Source organism: Motacilla alba, chromosome 20 (assembly GCF_015832195.1).
Source record: "Motacilla alba alba isolate MOTALB_02 chromosome 20, Motacilla_alba_V1.0_pri, whole genome shotgun sequence".
Taxonomy (NCBI): Eukaryota; Metazoa; Chordata; class Aves; order Passeriformes; family Motacillidae; genus Motacilla; species Motacilla alba.
The window spans coordinates 9,176,926-9,194,079 of record NC_052035.1 but is presented as its reverse complement, the minus strand read 5'-3'; the positions used below and the strand labels follow the sequence as shown (position 1 = coordinate 9,194,079).

At 48.2% G+C, this 17,154-nt stretch overlaps 1 protein-coding gene across 7 annotated transcripts in view; it reads right to left on the bottom strand.

The window, feature by feature from the left end:
* Window positions 1-17,154, bottom strand: part of MYT1 (myelin transcription factor 1) — a 64,929-nt gene that overhangs the window by 13,870 nt on the left and 33,905 nt on the right. For 6 of the 7 annotated variants that reach the window (XM_038159167.1, XM_038159171.1, XM_038159169.1 and 3 more), the window contains 12 exons: window positions 15,875-15,937; window positions 14,924-15,171; window positions 13,225-14,097; window positions 12,455-12,589; window positions 11,003-11,093; window positions 10,416-10,529; window positions 8,763-8,977; window positions 6,040-6,245; window positions 4,767-5,036; window positions 3,893-4,047; window positions 1,915-1,977; window positions 1,618-1,686 (listed from right to left, as the gene is read on the bottom strand). In XM_038159167.1, coding sequence (XP_038015095.1) covers window positions 1,618-1,686; window positions 1,915-1,977; window positions 3,893-4,047; window positions 4,767-5,036; window positions 6,040-6,245; window positions 8,763-8,977; window positions 10,416-10,529; window positions 11,003-11,093; window positions 12,455-12,589; window positions 13,225-14,097; window positions 14,924-15,171; window positions 15,875-15,937 — 2,502 coding nt within the window. The remainder of the gene's footprint in view (window positions 1-1,617; window positions 1,687-1,914; window positions 1,978-3,892; window positions 4,048-4,766; window positions 5,037-6,039; window positions 6,246-8,762; window positions 8,978-10,415; window positions 10,530-11,002; window positions 11,094-12,454; window positions 12,590-13,224; window positions 14,098-14,923; window positions 15,172-15,874; window positions 15,938-17,154) is intronic. The other variant, XM_038159168.1, reaches the window with a different exon arrangement.

Genomic DNA, 17,154 nt, shown 5'->3' with positions numbered 1-17,154 from the left:
ACTGACATTGGATGCCAGAGGGGAACACAGCAAGGCTGGACACGATGCTCAGTCTCAGGGATGAGCCCATTTGCTTTTTGTCTGGCCCTTACTGGGAATGGCCACTGCTCCTGAGAGCTTTTAATATCTTTAACACTAATTATCTGATCACTTGGCTGTTCTTTCAAACTGTTGGAGAAACACCAGTTCAGCACAGCTCTTTGAAGAGGTCCTTTCAGAATGTGTATGGTCTATAGTGTGTGATTAAGTGTACTTAGCTCTAATCACAGCAGTCCTTGCCATCCGCCAGCAAATTCTATTAATATCAGCTAATCCTGCCACTCCGTCCACCTCTGTGATAAGGAGCAGGTAGTTAACGAATGCTTTTCCTGGCACCAGCCCCACACTGGTGTGGGGCACAGAGAAGCCCAGGAGCCACCACAGAGGAATTTGGGACTTCTCCAATGGCCTTAGTGACCAGTGGAGCTGCCACTGGCTCACCTCCAGAAACCCCTGACTGCACACAGGGCACAGAACTTTGGGGTTTTTTCATTATGACCCTGTGCAATGTAAAGCCCTTCATGAGGCTTTACTCTCAGTGGAGGCTCCTCAGTAAGCTCAGGGTCTAAATGGCCCAAAAACTGGATTCAGCAAGGCTGGGAACTCAGAGGAGACTCAGCCTGCAAGGATGGGCTGGGCCCATGAAAGAGATGATTGAAAAAAAAATCTCGATGGGCTTTACACCAGAGATGCAGATTGGGTGGAGAGAGTTGGGGTCTCCCCAGTGCTCCCAACTAAATACAATTTCAACTTCCTTTAGGGAAGGCAACCTAAGAGAACATTTGGGAAACCCACCTGTGAAGGATAAGCTCCTACTGAAAAAGAGGAGTTTGGAGAGGACAGCAAAGCTGAATATGGGATTCAGAGGAAGATATCTGAATGAAAATGTCAAAACTAGGTTCCTCCATTCAGAAACAGCAATGGGAATGGGGAAGTTTGGGTTTCTGTGAGCCCTTGACCACTGGCTCAGGGTCTGGCCTCACCAAGCATTTGCTCACTCCTTCTTTCATTCTCTCACAAATCATGCAAATAAAGAGGAATCTCTCTCACTACATCCCAAACAGCCCCTAAAAAGTAGCATAAAAATAGCACCCCAGGTTCTCCAAAAGAGTTGGCTCTGCTGTGTGCTGGCAGTGAGCTCCCAGCTGTGTCCCTACCCAAAAATAAATCCAGGCTTTGGATTATTTGAGATGGACAAAAATGTTAAATGAAAAGGGTTATGGCCCAAACTAGGCAACAAGAGCTGGGGAGAAGATGCCAAGTGAAAAAGAAAACAACATGTCTACAATGCCCAGAGGAAACCTGCCAGGCATCCAGGTTATTTCCAATCACTGCCATCAGCCCCCTCCCCAGAATTGTCCTTCCTCCATGCCATGGCCTCTTCAACGCAGCAGCTGGAAGCTGGGCTCCACCAGAGCTCCTCACAGGCAGGTTTTGATCAGCTCTTTGAAAGGAGAAGGGAGGGGATGGAAAAGCAAAAAGCAGAGCAAGAGGTGTGGGGGCAGGAAGGGAGAAGAGAGAAAAAAAGGTTGGAAATAAAGAAAAAAAAAAGGAGTTCCAAGTTGAGCGCAAACATACTTGAGGTCAGCAGAGTGGGCAGCCATGAGGTTTCTGAGGCTCTTGTCAGCAAGAGGACAACCAGAAAGGCTGAAAGAGAAGAGATGGAATATCTGGATAAGCAAAAAAAAAAAAAAAAAAAAAAAAAAAAAAAGAAAAAGGAAAAGGAAAAAGAAAAAGGGCTGGGGCATGGGGAGGGAGAGGGGCAACAGAAGGGGGGAGAAAACAGAACCAAACTATCCCCATGGTCACAAACTATACCAAAAGAAAAAAACAGTTGTTTTTAAAATTCAAACCACGTAGAAAATGTCGACCCACCTGCGGTGAGAGGCATAGTTCCCCGTTATGTGTCCACTGCCATCACAGCCTGGGGTTGGGCAACTGGGCAACAACAACAACAAAGAGCATAAGTGTGGGAAAGGAATGGATTCCCCAAGACCCACGGGTGGGCAGAGCCAGCAGAGCCCCCTCAGGGCCTGTCTGGGGTGTCTCAGTCCAGCCCTGCTGCCAGACCCCTGACACCAGCCCCTCCATCAGAGCTCGGTGTGTGTTTCTGTTTGCATGGATATAAACCACCTGTTCCCCTTTCAGCTCCCCTTCCTCCCTTTTTAATTCTAAAAGATCATAAATATCCTAAAAACAAAATTAGAAAAAAAAATTGAGAAAAAATTGTGGCAAAGGCAAAGAAAGTGTTTAAAGCCTTCAGCTGAGGGGAGGGCTTGGTGGCAGTGGGGGACTGACACAGCCTGATGGGTGGCATGGCCTGACAGATGGGGCCCCTGGCTGCTGCTGCCAGGTTGGATCATTCCTGCCATACTCTGGCTACAGGAATCATCTTGTTCAGATCTCAGATCTGAATAAGGTGCTTCAGATTTCATCTTTCTGAAATGATTTTTTTTTCCTCCCAGCCCTTACAGCTGCAAAGAAAAGCTTGCAAACACCGTTTGCTGCCGAAAGGGAATGACAGTAACTTCTGGCTGTGCCTGGGGGTGATGGACACATACAGGTGAGGGGCACCTGCCTGGAAGTGGCACAAGAGCGGCACCCAGACACAGAGCATCAGACACAGCAGGCGAGTCTGCTCCTGAGTTAACTACAGCTAATTCATTACAGCCCCTGGGCCAGAGAGGAACAAGGATATTAAATGGAGAGGGAAGGCTCAGGGCTGCCCATGACACCATTTATTTATTCCAGAGCTGTTTCCATTTCGGAAATTTCTCTACCATCACAATAAAATTAAAGCACAGGAGGACTTCATGGCTCTAGCTCAGAAATTGCTGTTCACATCACTAGTGGGTTTTAAAAAACCCTTTAGAGCTTTGTGTAGGGCAGCTGATCTGAGCTTTGCTCATTTAGGGAAGATGCTGCTGCTGCTCTGCCCCCACAGATCTCATCCCTGCCTGGCTGCTCCCTCAGCCTCCTGCCTGCAGATAACGAGTGGGATGGATGAGATCAGCAAAACGGTGCCCACCAACTGCCTGTGTAGTGTGTGGGAGGGTCAGATGCACAGGAAAGAAGCCAGGAACAGCTGGGGTGCCTGGAGGGGAAATTCCCCATCACAACCTCCAGGCTGATCCTTGACCAGAGCCAGGTCCAAGCTGCCATGTTTGGCTCAAACCCTTAAACATCAACCATGCCGGTGGGAATTGGTGTGGATGCAGAGCCATACTCCATCCAATAGGGCAGGTCTGGGTCTGTGCTTCCACCCACACGATGGACAGACAGATGTGAGCTGGGTCAAGGTCTCTCTCCAATGCAAAATGCAACACAACAGGAAAATTGCTGTAGCCTCAGGTCACATTTTGTGTTCCTGCAGTTTCACGGCGCTGGGACCCATTGCTGTAAGCCAACAAAACCTGTCTTCTCAATGAGACATCTTGTGTTCAACACCCTCTTCAAGAAGGTGCTGAGTTCCCTTGGGTGCTCTTGGCTCCACAACATCAGCCAGTGTTCCAAAACAGGGAATTAGGACATTGGGTAGGTGCCATCACCGTGCCAGAAACACTCTTGCAGGAAAAATACTGGGAAAAACTGACCCTGAAAGGAGTTTCCCACAACCCTGTCTGTGAATCCAGAGCACGAAGCTCTCGGGTTCCCTTCATCACTGCAAAGTAATGTCGGAACATATTTGGCCTCATTGATCAGCAATTGTAGGAGGATGAGTAAGATGAATCACAGTAGGAAAGGGAGCTACAGTTCCTATTTTTAAAATGTATTTACTAATTTTGTTTCCAACCATCCTGGCTAAGTGCATATTAATAGATTTGGGAGGAAGAGACAAGAAGGCAGGACTTACGTGAGCAGCTCTTTCTTGATGTCCTTGGAGAGGAATTTCAGCTTGAAGTTGGTTAAAGTAACTTCACCTGGGTATTTTCTCTCTTCGAAGTTCTCCTCTGACACTTCTTGCTCATCAGCTTCCGAGGAGGCAAAAGAGTGAGCAGCAGGCTCTGACTGCAAGGAAAGGGGCAGAGTTGTGGTGTGGTCATTACTGCTGAGCTGTGGTGGGAAAGAATCCCAAGTTCATGGCAGCTAAGGGTTAGTGCCAGTGCTCCTGAGCCCCCTGTAAGCACCTCACAGCACCCAGCCCAGAGATCCAACAGCCTGTCATTTCCTGGGTTTTTAGGAGAAGAGTGTAAACCACATCTGTAAAGGGATTTACATGCAGCTTTCCCAAGGTCTTGAAGGAATGAAGATCAGTGCAGCCCCCTCACACTGTTCCTCAGCAGCCTCCCCCTGGGCAGAGAGGCAGGTGATGCTCTCAGAGACAGAACCCCCACCCCAGCTGGGGGTCATGGCTGAATTCCCCACCTGCAGGATTAATGTCAGTGCCATGCAGGGCTGTAGCTGCTAATGGCAGATATAAATCATCCTGAGAAACATCACCAGGAGCAGCACTGCTGCAAGGGAGCTGGCAGGATTTATGATGAAGAAAACACTGCAGACCCAGGACAAGTAAAATGGGGGGTTCTTCCTTTGCAGGGGCATCTCAACAGATCCAGTTGCTTCCTGCCTGGTTGATATCTGATAGAACTGACAAAGCCAGGAATATTTCTTTCCTTGGCTCAATGGACAAACTGGGGGGTTCTGGGCAAAACAGGACAACTGTGCAGGGAAACATGGCATTCAATGTCCCCTGAGCTGTTATTCAAGCATCAAGAGGCACAGCTCACCTCCTCTGGCTCCTCCTCCCGCTGGCGGTTTGGTTTAGTGTAGTCGATGGGCCCATCCCATTCGTCCTGGCGGGAGGTCTGGCTGGACTGGGGGGAGGTCATGGTGCTGCTCGTGGCACTGGTGCTGTTTTGGCGCTGGGACACGTCTGGGGACTTCATGCTGGGACTACTGCTGCAGCTGCTGCTGCTGGGGAAGGTGCTCTCCCGCTTGCGGTGTTTGTTCATACTCAAGTCCAGAGTCCCATTTTCATCCACCTCAATGTCCATGGACTGAAAGGTTGGAAACACAACCAATGTTAGCAGCTGCCAGAAGGTCCCCATGGGGATATTGCCTCTGTTTGTCTTTTGCAGTGCAGTGGGCAGGGATTCGTGTCCCATCCTCTCCACAGTCAGGTAGGAGGAACTGAATGAAAAGCATTGCTCTTTCCTAAATATTTCAGGAACATGTCATGCAAAGGTACCTCTCTACTAGAATTGTTTGGGTTGGAAAGGACCTTAAAGCTCAACTCATTCCAACCTCCCTGCCATGAACAGGAACACCTTCCACTATCCCATGTTGCTCCCAGTCCCAACCCAGCCTTGGCATTTTGACTCAGTTATTGAATGCAGGCATCTAGTGCCACTTAGGATGCCTCATGGCATCCAAAACTTTTGCCCAAGGTTGGGAGTACTCCGTGGGACTTTGGGAAAACCTGTGTTCCTCTGAAAAACAGCTGGAGATCAGACTGGACGCAATTGGGGAACTTCAAATGGCATCAGATACAGATCAGGGAACGATTGAAACCGGCTCAGAGAATCATGGAATTACAGAATTGTTTGGGTTGGAAAAGCTTTCTGAGACCATCAAGCCCAAACATTCACCCGGCACTGCCAAGCCCACCACTAAACCGTGTCCCCAAGTGCCACATCCACATGTCCTTTAAATCCCTTCAGGGATGGTGACTCCACCACTGCCCTGGACAGCCAGTTCCAGGGCTTGACCATCATAAATCATAAATATTTCCTAATATCCAGTCTCAGCCCAAGACTTGGGATTGATGCTTGTTTCACACGGGAAATTTGAACCATGAGGCACCTCCACACCACTCAAAAAGCCAAGATTCCCTCCTCCAAACCCAAAGTGAGGAGCATAAAGGGTGATTTTGGATGAGTGCCTGCATTGCCTCCATATTTAAAAAAAACAAAATGAAAGGAAGGGTAAACCAAGGTGTCTCTCCCATCCTGAATTTCAAGTTTGACCTCGGGGCAGTGGTCCCTGGCCACATTCCCCCACCTTGCTAGGGGCCTCTTGCTGCTTGGTGCTGAGATTCTCGGGCATCTCCCAGCAGCGGGTGGAGAGGTTGAGGATGGCAGTGGCTGCCATGTGCGCAGCCTCAGCGTCGTGGGAGTAGTCGAAGCCTGTGGAGGAAGATGAAGTGCTCTTCACGTAACTGCTGGAGGGGCTGTGGCTGGGGGAAGAGGCCTTTGGAAAAGGTTTGGCTGGAATAAAAAGAGAAGGAACAACACACGGCTAATGTATAAGCGGCATGAGCAGAAGGGGAAGGTTAAGTCAGTGTGACACAGTTAATGTATGCACAGTTCCTGGGGTTATTCCCAATCCAGGGGCTGGTTTGTTGGCTGGGACTTGCAACAGGAGCAGTGCTGGCTGCAGCTTGTGCTTGGTGTGAAAGGTTAATTCATTAACTGACTCTGCCATAAATACCCGAAACACAAGTGCTTTTCTTCATTAGAGCTGCTCCTCGGTGGAAGCAGTTAAAGGAGAAAGCTTAGAGAAGCTTCCTGACTCATTTTTTATTGTTCTCTCTCTGTCCATAACTTATCTGCAGGGCTGCCTTACAGGGCGATTTCTAGCAGCGTGTTTGAAAACTTTAAATTTATAAAATTACATTAATAGAAAACACACGGTCATAAAATATGAGCTTCCAAGGATGACAGTAGTGAAATATGGATTTTCTGACAGCTGACATATCACTTAAATATGCCAGAGTAACAGGATTTATTGCACAGCTGTACATAGCCACGCTGCTGCTCTGCTTCTTTATGTCACAGCAGCAGCAAACCAGCCTGGAGATGCAATTTCTCTTCATAACCTGTGAAATGAAAATATTTCTCAGGGTGGACTCACAATAAAACTTTCCCTAATAATAACAACTAATAATTCCCTGTTAATAAAACTTGAAGCTGATCCCATTTAGGGGCCCTCAGTAGTTTCATTGGGTGCAAACAGGAGATCATCTGATTTAGAACAGTCACAGGATTGTATTCTGAATCAATTATCAAAATCTTCAAATTCCTAATTCATTCCACCATGCTCTTTCTGGGGGAAACCATTCCCACTTTAGTGCGAGGCTTACCCAGGGAAGACTCATAAGCTTTGGCCTGATCATGGCAAAACAAAGCCAGCCTCAGTTGATGCAGCCACGGAGCAAAGTGATTTCATTATTCCCATTACAAACTTGTAATATAAGACACTATAAAATACTAATCTTCCCCAGCCCTGCTTTCTTCCTCGTTGCGTGCGTATATAATGCGTATTGACATTAATGGGAGTTACGCACACACATGCGGGGGAATATAAATCCCTCTGGATGAAGATCTCTTTAAAATAAGTTCTCAGTGAAAGGAGCAGATTTCCCTGCTATGATTGGCAATCATATTCATCCTGTCGCTTTGATTAACTCATTGGAGGTTTGCCCACATGGTTATTCTTGTGTCTGGCTGCTTGTTTTCCTGTCCGGTTTAATCCATGTCTTCGAGGCGGGGTGCGAGTATTTGCCAACCCAACCTGACAATATCCAGGATCGGGAGATGCCAATTTCAATTTCACACCGTAGGCTCAGCGATGCTTTTCCATTTCATAAGTATTTCTAGCACTAATAGACTCGCAATCAGCAAATTAGTGAAATAAGTGATGAGAAAAAATAGAAAGGATTATCCTAGTGGGTCTGCTGGAATTATTTTTGTCAGTACAATTACCCTGAAAATTCTTTGCTAATATTGCAAATAACACAATCTATTCAGCGAGAGAATCACTTGTACTGGGAAACAAATTACTTTTCCATCAGCCCTAACCCGGGATGACAGTGGCAGTTGTGCTCTCTGGCCTCCATCCAATTTCATTGTCTGATCCTGTACAGATTTAGTACTGTAATAAAGAGCGCTCCCATTGTAGTGCAACAACCGGGATGCTTTCAAGTAGTACGAGCACTTTTTAGAGAGCAGCTGCATCAGGATTAAACAGGATTGTGGAGGTGGGATTAGCCAGACAGAAAGCCCTCTTGAGGCCACTGACTTCTACAAAATGGGCTCCTAAATATTTTCTTTTGCCCCTCAAAAAAATGTCTTGAGGAGCGCAGCTCATGTCAAGTAAGACATTTGCAAGGGCTGTGTCCCCATGCTTGCCTTTGGCAGCCCGACCCCTCAGGGTTTATTCAGCCATTTCATTTTCACCCAGAGTTATAACCAGTGCAAAGTCCTCAGAACAGAGCAGAGGTGGGTAGCTACGATAGGAAAGAGCTGGAAGATAAAGGTGGGTGATCGATAGGTAGAGCTGGAGAGCAGAGCACAGCAGGGAAGACAAATGGGGGGAGTGGGTCATATATAAGATGGAATAGAAGAAAACTGTAATCCATTTAGCTAGATGAGGAAAGCCAGATCAATAGATATGAGCTGCAAGCAATGGGGACCAACTGAGGACAACTGTGTAACTTATCGTACCTCGAGACATCACTCAGCCTAATGTTCCCACCACAGTTCTTCCCAAAGCCAAAGCCAAAGAGACTCTCTTCAAAACAAAGCTTTCCCAGCAGCCATGGACTCCCCTCACCATCAAAGGCGCCCACCTTGGGACCCACCTCACTCTCCCCATCCCAGGAGGGTCCAGCAGCTCAGCCCCAAGAGTCTCCCATCACCCCAAACCATAATCACAAGAGCTTCACAACGTTCTGAGAAAAGCAGAAAATGCAAAAACCAAGTCCATCCCTGCTCCCAACTTACATTTAAAGGCTTTAGGTGAGGTTTCGCTAGTCTGAATCTTTGGGGCAAGCATGCGTTTGCCAAAAACCTGAGCATCAAAACTTGCATAATCGAAGGTGACCTTGGAGTACTTCTCCAGCTCCTTGGCCAAGTTGGCCCGGGGGGTTGCTGGGACCATGTTGGGCCTGTAGCTTCCATACTGAGGGATCTCCAGTTGCTTCACAAAGCACATAGGCCTGAGGATGAAACAACGAATAGCAATTATTTCTGTTTTAGGTGACTGTTGAGAGGGGACCAGACACAATGGGGGCACAGCTGCACCTTCTTCCTAAAGGCTTCCTGGGGACGAGGAGGCAGTGACAGCCCTTTTGCTGTCCCTCAGCAAGTCCGCATCTGATTTGGATCTCTCAGACACCAGTTTTATTTTTTCTATCCTTTTTTACCGTCATTTTTTTTTCCTGTCTTTTTAAGCAAAACATTGAGTTGTCAACCTCATTCAGCACAATGTTCTTACAGGCTGTCATGGCGTGGCAGAATTTTCCAGAAGAGAGCAAACCTGGGCAATAACTCCCTCATAGTACCCATGACACAGGGGGCACACAAAGGCATGAGGACCCCGGTTCAGCTCGGCTCCCTGCTGCAGGTTCACTGCAGAGGCACCAGGGCCTCTCCCCTGCCTCAGCCCCTCCTAGAGACCCGCTGCTACGGGGCTGCCTATCATGAATCAATTTGTCTTGCATATAAATTGTATATAAATGGCCTATTGTTATTCTCCTTCCCGTGACCTCTTTCCACCAGAGAGTCCTCGGAGCGGGAGCTCCTTGGAGCATGGACCGTCCTCGTGATGCGCTCAGAGCGCTCTGCGCGGGCTCTGCTGCAAATAAATAAGTAATCACTCTAAATGGCCTTTCCAAAGTAGCGAGAGCTGGAGCACCAGGGTGCCCAGCAGTCCTGGGGAGCAAATAAATAAATGAATCAGAGCTCGATGCCTTTGTGGGAGGGCTGCTCAGGGCTCACATCGCGGTTTTTATCCTGCTCTCGTTGCAAAATAACCAACCGTATTCCAATCCATCTGTAGCCTCATGAATCACATCAGCTACGGAAGCCAGCATCTATCAGGGACATCCTTAATGGGAGACAGCCCTTTCTCCCGGGAAGAGAGAGACGGGCAAAGTATCAAAATTAATGTGACTGGTTTGGAAACGAGCAGCAGGTTCCTCTCCTCTGAAACCTGCGGGCTAAGGGAGAAAAGCAGGTGGACTTTAATGCACAACTGCCATGGAGTGATCTGTGTGTAGCCTAAATCTCCTCCTCTTCCTCCTCCCCCCTCCTTGAGCCCACCCTTCTTATAATTCTGATATAATAACCAGCCCTCGCTGGCAGTTTCTACTGCAGAGCAATCGGCACAAGTGCCTTCTGCTGCACTGCTAAAACCCTTTGGCCTGTAGCCTCAGCATTAATTGATGCTACAGAAGCAATTCATTGTCCTCAATGCTCTCCCTGGGATCATCAATTAAATATCTCCCCACCTTGGCGAGACCTATGATCATAATAACAGGATTCAGCAGTATCAAAATACAGCTGGAGCCATGGCTGCTGTTCCTGGAGCGTGGCAGGGCACAGAGGGCTGGGGCAGTGTGGGGACGTGGAGCTGAGCCTTCCTGTCCCCCTTACCTGAGTATCCGGTCAGAATTGGAGCTGGTCTTCGCAGGATCACCAGACTGGGTTTGTTGCTTTTCATGTGATTTGGCTAATTTCTCAGCAGCAGCAATGGGGCACCCAGATAAACTGTGGGAGTTGGTTGGGGGGTTTTTTGAAGGAGAAGAAAGAGAAGGAAACCAAACATGAGGAATGAGCACAGTAACCTTCATTTCATGGACCCAGATCTACACTAAGCCTGTGAGAAAAGTGTTTGCTTTCTGCACTCTGAACAAGTTCAATAAACAAGACAAATTCACCTTGCACCTCATCAGCACAAAATCATGGAATGATATAGAATGATTTGGGTTGGAAAGTGCTTTAAAGCTCAACTCATTCCAACCCCCCTGCCATGAACAGGGACACCTTCCACTATCCCAGGATGCTCCAAGCCCTGTCCAACCCAGCCTTGAACACTTCCAAGGATGGAGAAACCTGTGCCAGGGCCTCACCACTCTGACAGGGAAGAATTTCTTCCAATCTAACCCTGTCCTGTGTCATTTTGAAGCCATTCCCCCATCCTGTCACCCCATGCCTGTGGAAGAAGAAGCCAAAGCCGGTACCTCCTGTGCGTGTTGCGGTTGCTGTTGACGTGACCCTGTCCTGTGCACCCGGGTGTGGGGCATTTCAACACGTTCTCGTGCATCGCCAGGACTTGGGAGCAAGAAGGGGAAGGGGAGAAGGGAAGGGAAAGAAAAACAACTTAATAAAAATCAGAGAGGAAGAAAAAAAAAAAGAGAAAATCATCAAGCCTTGTACGCTGGTTTCCTAGAAATCAGGGAATGTGAAATGCTGTAATTAGAGTTTGCAGAGGAAAAAAAGAAAATATTTTCAAGGCAGCAGTGACCAGGTCAGCACTAGGTTAGCATCTCTGCACACAGCCTGGGCTTTCTCCCCATTTTCTGATTGCAATCCAGTTTCCCCCACCCAGGTCCCTCCTCCCCACCCCTGTTTTGGAACCGGGTCTCCAGTTTCAGGTAGTTTTAAGTGATTGAAGTTGTAGCTCTGCTTTTATCCTTAGGACTAGTCTTTGTCTGATTTTTTTTTTTTATTTTTAATCTTCAGGATTATTGCTTCCTGCAGCGCTGACCTTAAAAGTAAAGAAAATAATTTGATCTGCAAGCTTTTCTAAAGCCCACGGCTTGTGTTATTTATTTATTAATATTTTTGCTTGCATTCCAGCCTGTGAAGATAACTGTCCTTTCTCCTTGTTTCTTCCAGTTCTGTGTTTATGTCAGGTTCTGCAACCTTTGAAATTACTGATAAGGAAGGGCTCCTCTTTCTTTTGGTCTATTATGCCATTATCATAAACATACAACATTGATTTTTATGTATCTATATAGGGAAAGCTATTTAGGATGCTGGTAGAGAGGTGGAAATACAGTCTCTCTCTGTGCATATGTATATACAAAAAATCTGTTATGAGGATGATAAATATTTTTTGTAGAATAGATGAATCTTGGTATGGCCTTTTGGGAATTCTGGAGAGATTAGGGCACAGGAGACTCAGCAATCCTCCACATCCTGAATCATTCATCACTCTTCTTCTTTCCTGCATGGCAAATATTTGCACAGCAAGGTAGAATAATATCCCTTTTTTCCCAACATGAGGTTCCAAGTAAGGAAAAATACGCAACTTCCAGTGTAAAGGTGGGCACTGCTTAACACATCTCTGGAGATGGGCAGGTGTTTTTAAAGCCCCTCTTTGATTTTCAGAGAAGGGATCTCATTCTCCACAGGATGGTGCTAAAAATCCTTTAAGAAGGACAGGACTTCCAAGTAAATCCCCGTCATGTTTCCTGTGATTAGCGATAACACTTTGGTGGATAACAGCATCCAGGATCAACTTGGAAAAGCACCATCCCACGCCAAAACCTGTTGTTAAACTCCAAGGAATAACATCATGCTTGGTCTAGGGACTCGGTCATACAATCCATACCATTTGAGAAATTCTCCCAAGAAAATTAGGCTCCAGACTAATTGAAGCAGCCCTTGGTATCCCACCATGTACTCACTCTCGGGGGGGATCCTGTCTTTGTGCGGACAGCCGGAGAGGCTGCGATGGTGGGGGTAAAGTCCCGTGACGTGTCCAGTCCCATCACAGCCAGGAGTTGGACATTTGATTTCTCGCTTCTCAGGTCTTGAAGGATCTAAGGATTGTGGGGAAAGGGCAGAGGGAAGCAGGTTAGTGAATTTGGAGGGGAAGAAGTGGAAGGTGCTGAGGATTCTTCTCACTGCCTTTCCAATCAAGCAGGGGGAAACCTTTGGGGTTGGAGGTTTTTTTCCTGGAGTTGGAAGCATAACACTGGAAGTCTCAAAAATTGAAATTGGCAAAGTGATTTTAGGAACTGACACAGCTCACAGCATGGAGACACTCACAGCGACTGAGCAGGCAGCCTGGCTCTGAGCTAGGAGGATGCTGAAGTCCCTGCCCTCATGTTTCTGTGGTCAGACTCCTACCACTACTTTAAAACCCACTTGGATTTTAAACCAGCCCTTCTGCTCAGGCTGAAATTTTCAAGGTTAACTGACAATTTAGCCAAGCAATTCATCTACTCAGAGGGAGGAACCCTCGTGGCGGTGTAGAGGACACCATCATTTTATGCATTCACTGTTGAACTCAAGGATGTCCCCATCCCTTTGAGCACTGAGGATTTGTGGTTGAATTCCCCCTGTGGGCTGTGAACTCCCCCCACATCAGCCAAATGGTCCATGCTGAGCAGACAAGCTCAGCTCTTCCACCAGGGATGGGAAGGAGGGAAATACCCAAAGGTTGGTCCCGTACCTTTGCCGTAGTAGCTCTTCCGGATGCTGTCCAGCGGTTTGTTCTGTTTGTCCTCCGCCTGGAAGTGCTTCACGTGCTCTCCTGGCAGCCGGCTGGGCTCCCGCACGATTTTCACCTGCTCGGCTTTCAGGGCAATGGCTTGTTCCAGCAGCCCCAGGTTGCCCCTGGTCATCATGTCGTACATCTCCGACTCATCGGTCACGGCTGATTTCTGGGAGCGGGCATCGTCGTCCTTGTCATCGTCCGACCGGACCTCCACGATGACCGAGTACTCGGGCTTGGGGCTGAACTGCCCTTCACAGTGGCTTTTCTGGGGGTCCTGAGAAGTGTGAGGAGCTTCCTCGCAGATCACTTCAGGAGCCATCTCCTCCTCCTCTTCCTCCTCCTCTTCTTCCTCTTCCTCCTCCTCCTCCTCATCTTCTTCCTCCTCTTCCTCCTCCTCATCATCCTCCTCATCATCATCCTCCTCATCCTCTTCTTCTGCTTCAGCCTTTTCCAGCTTGCAGGACTCCTCTCCGTTGGTGTCGTCCCGGGGCTCTGGACACAACTCGCTGCTGCGCTCGCTGGTGACCTCAATGACCTCCTCCGCGTCCTCCGTCTGGATGATGATCTCCTTGTCGCACTCCTCCTCCACCAACTCCTCTCCTGCATCCTCATGGACCAAATGCACGACGTTGGATGCTGGCTTGGAGCCCTGCAGCTCTGCTTCAGGCAGCTGCCCTTCGATGGCGAGGGTTTCCTCTGCTATTTGGCCTAAGTTTAGGAGAGAGTTGGCGATTATTTCTTGGTAGCTGCTGTAGTTGGCCTTGCTGGGCCCAGATGTACTTGTTGCTGTGTTTTGTCCGTAGTGGGTTGATTTTGCTGGGCTTCTCTCTGAAGAGGGGAAGGAAGGAATAGAAAGAAGAAGGGAAAAAGAAGGAAAAGATGGAAAAGAACCAAAAAAAAAAAAAGGGAGGAAATGAGAAAAGGAGGAAAAAGAAGAAAGGAGTAAAAGAGGAAAGGATGGGGAAAAGAGAAGAAGAGGGAATAAAAAAGGAGGCAAAGAAAGTAATTATACAGACTCATAAAATACAGCTTTGTTGCACATAAATTTAATTGAAACGAGAACCTGGAAGTTCCACCTCTAGAGCATCCTAATTTATTGAATTTGGGAATGGCAAGTGGAAAGAGGATTTTCACATGGGTCTCAGATTCACAATCTTCCTACTGCCACCCCTGCTGCCTGTGCTCCCCAGGCCAGGGCTCCAAACCAGTGAGCAAGGCAGTGTCAGGACCTCAGCTGAAAATCCACGTCCTTCTCCATGTCTTTTTCCTGCTCTTTTCCTCTTTTTCCTCTGCTCTTGAATACTGGCCAGATCTGTCCAGGGAGGAGGATCCTGCTGAGCCCCTCATGGCACCTGTGTGGGACCCTGGCTGCCTCCCCCACTACACAGCAATCTCCTCTGTGCTTTCCATGGATCCTTCCCTAGGGAGCATCCCTGAAGGAAAAGCTCTCACTTTTAAAACACTGAAGGCACTCTGCCTTCTCAGCTTAACCAGGCATTTCCATTGTGCTTCTGCCCAACAACAGGTCCCCCCAGGAACTGAGGGACCCATCCTGTACAAAATCCAGAGGAGCTGTAACTCCTGGCTGTTAACCCTCTCTGCCCTTTATTCATCTGCAGAGCACAGCTCTGCATTATCAATAATGATAAAGCACCTTCTGCTGCCTCGGGGCTGCGGGTCTCCTCCTGCTCCATCGCCTCTGCCTCGTCCTCCTCCAGCATCCCCTCCGACTCGTCGGAGCCGGACTCCTCCTTGGCCTCGGCCTCCTCGCTGCCGTCGCTGTCGACGTTGTAGCCTTCATCCAAGGCCAGTTTGAGCGGATGGGATTTCCTCTTGGACACCAGGTGTTCGGCCTCAGCATCCTGAAGTTTCCTCTTCTTGGCTAGAGGGCAGCTTTGTAAACTGCAGGTGGGATGAAGGAGCAGAGAGGAGGCATTGCTGAGTGAGAGAGGCCTGCCTACCTCATCCCAGCCAGTTAGGCAAATGTAAGTGGGACAAATAGTACCAAAAGAGTCATCCATCACCCCAGATTTTTAGCTGGTTTAACCTCTGTGGCCAGATGTGCTCTTAGACCTTGACTTTGTGCAACTACATCAACTCTTTTTCCAGAAATCAGCACACAAATGCTGGGATGTGGCATCCCAGGACTAATGTTGGTGATGGGCACCATAAAACCAGGCACAGGGTGCAGAACCAGCCCCTGGGACACATCCACCAACTGCTCCAATTTCACAGTTCATGGGGTGATGAAAACCCTCAGTTAAGGCTTGCATGACCTCCAAGGTAGCCAATGTATTCTCATTTGCCTTCCCCATCCATAGAGGCACAGGCAGACCAAAATCTCTGCCCATCAGCAGCTCCCACCAACCCCAGACAGCTGAGTCTGGCACTTGTGGCCAAGTTTGGGGTCTACAGGCAGGCTGCTATGAGTTTGGAGAAGCAGATCCCCCCAGGATCCCTTGGGGACTGGTGGAGAGCCAGAAACAAGAAGATTTGGGGCAGCAAGTTAGGCTGCTGCTCTGAACTAGACTCTCTCCAGTGAAAGCCTGTCTTTGGCCTTGTTGCTCACATTTTTCCATCCCCTCTACCTCCAACCCCAGCTCACCTTCTGTGTCTGGCATACTTCCCACGGATATGTCCTGAGCCGTTACAGCCTGGGGTTGGACAGCTTGGGAGGGAAACAAACAACCATCAGGAACAGCAAGAGAACTCGGAGAATTAATTAGGATTGTATCACCTACAGTCAGTTAAACAGGCCCTGTGCCCAAGGAACAAGCTGACTGCAAACAGGAAGTTAATTTCCTTCAAATGGTTCCGTTTGTCCCTTTGAATTCCAAGGGAGGAGGGCAGGAGAGCAGCCTTGCAGCTTGCTAAAAATTAATGAAATTACTCACCCCATTTAATTAGATGAACAGTTTGCTATAGTTTTATGAGTATGTTTAATTAAAGATTTGCATGTGTGAGAGCAAGCTTTTAAAGGCAGACAGCTACTGCACTCTGCCTCCCTGCTGCTACTCTCCAGTTTTCTTTTTCTCAGGAGGAAAACATGGGATTTTCCCTTATCTGGTGGCTTGTCAGGGAACTGGGGCCACTTACAGTGAGAAATATGTGTGTTTTGGGGAAGAGCAGCCTGGGACTTTATCAGGGAGGTTTTAGCCAGACACATTGGATGGAGATCCCCAGGACTAAAATCCTCAAAACCTCACTTTTGGGGGAATGGATGGCATTTAGGTGACGAGATCTCCTAAATCCCTGCAATTTTTTCTTGCTGTTCTGCAGAAGAGGATGAGTTAAAGGCTGGCAGGGAGCTCTGAGCCTGCTCACAGCCACTGCTGCCTTCACTTGAGCATCCCTCACACGGGACCACACGTCTCCCCTGCAGGGGTAATTAGTCCCAGCTTCAGGAGCTGTAAGGGCTCCAGATAAGAAGCATTAAAGCAAACATTTTCTGGCAAAACCAGATTATGGCATTGATTATAGGATGCCCAAGTGACTTGCCTGATGTCTGAGGAATTCTGGAGTCGTGTAGGATTAATAACCTCATTTAGCACTGTATCACCCTCAGCCTGGGAAGCTGGAAGCGCTAATGAAATCTCCTGATGACAGTGCAAAGGGAGAAGGCATCACCAGCCCAGAGGGGATCTGGCCAGCCTGTTGTTCTCGGAGTAAAAGACATGGGACCACATTAAATAGTACCAAGTGCCAAGTCAGGCTTTAGGGACTCAGAGTTTTGCTCTCAGCAGAGCTCAGCCCTTGCAGAAAGCTGAGGACACAGAGGGTCTGGCTGCACTAATGGGTGCAGCAGCTCTGGGAACACTGGCAGGTTATTAATGGTTCGACTCCCTAGAATACAAGTCAGGTCTTTGTGTTCAAAAACTATAATTC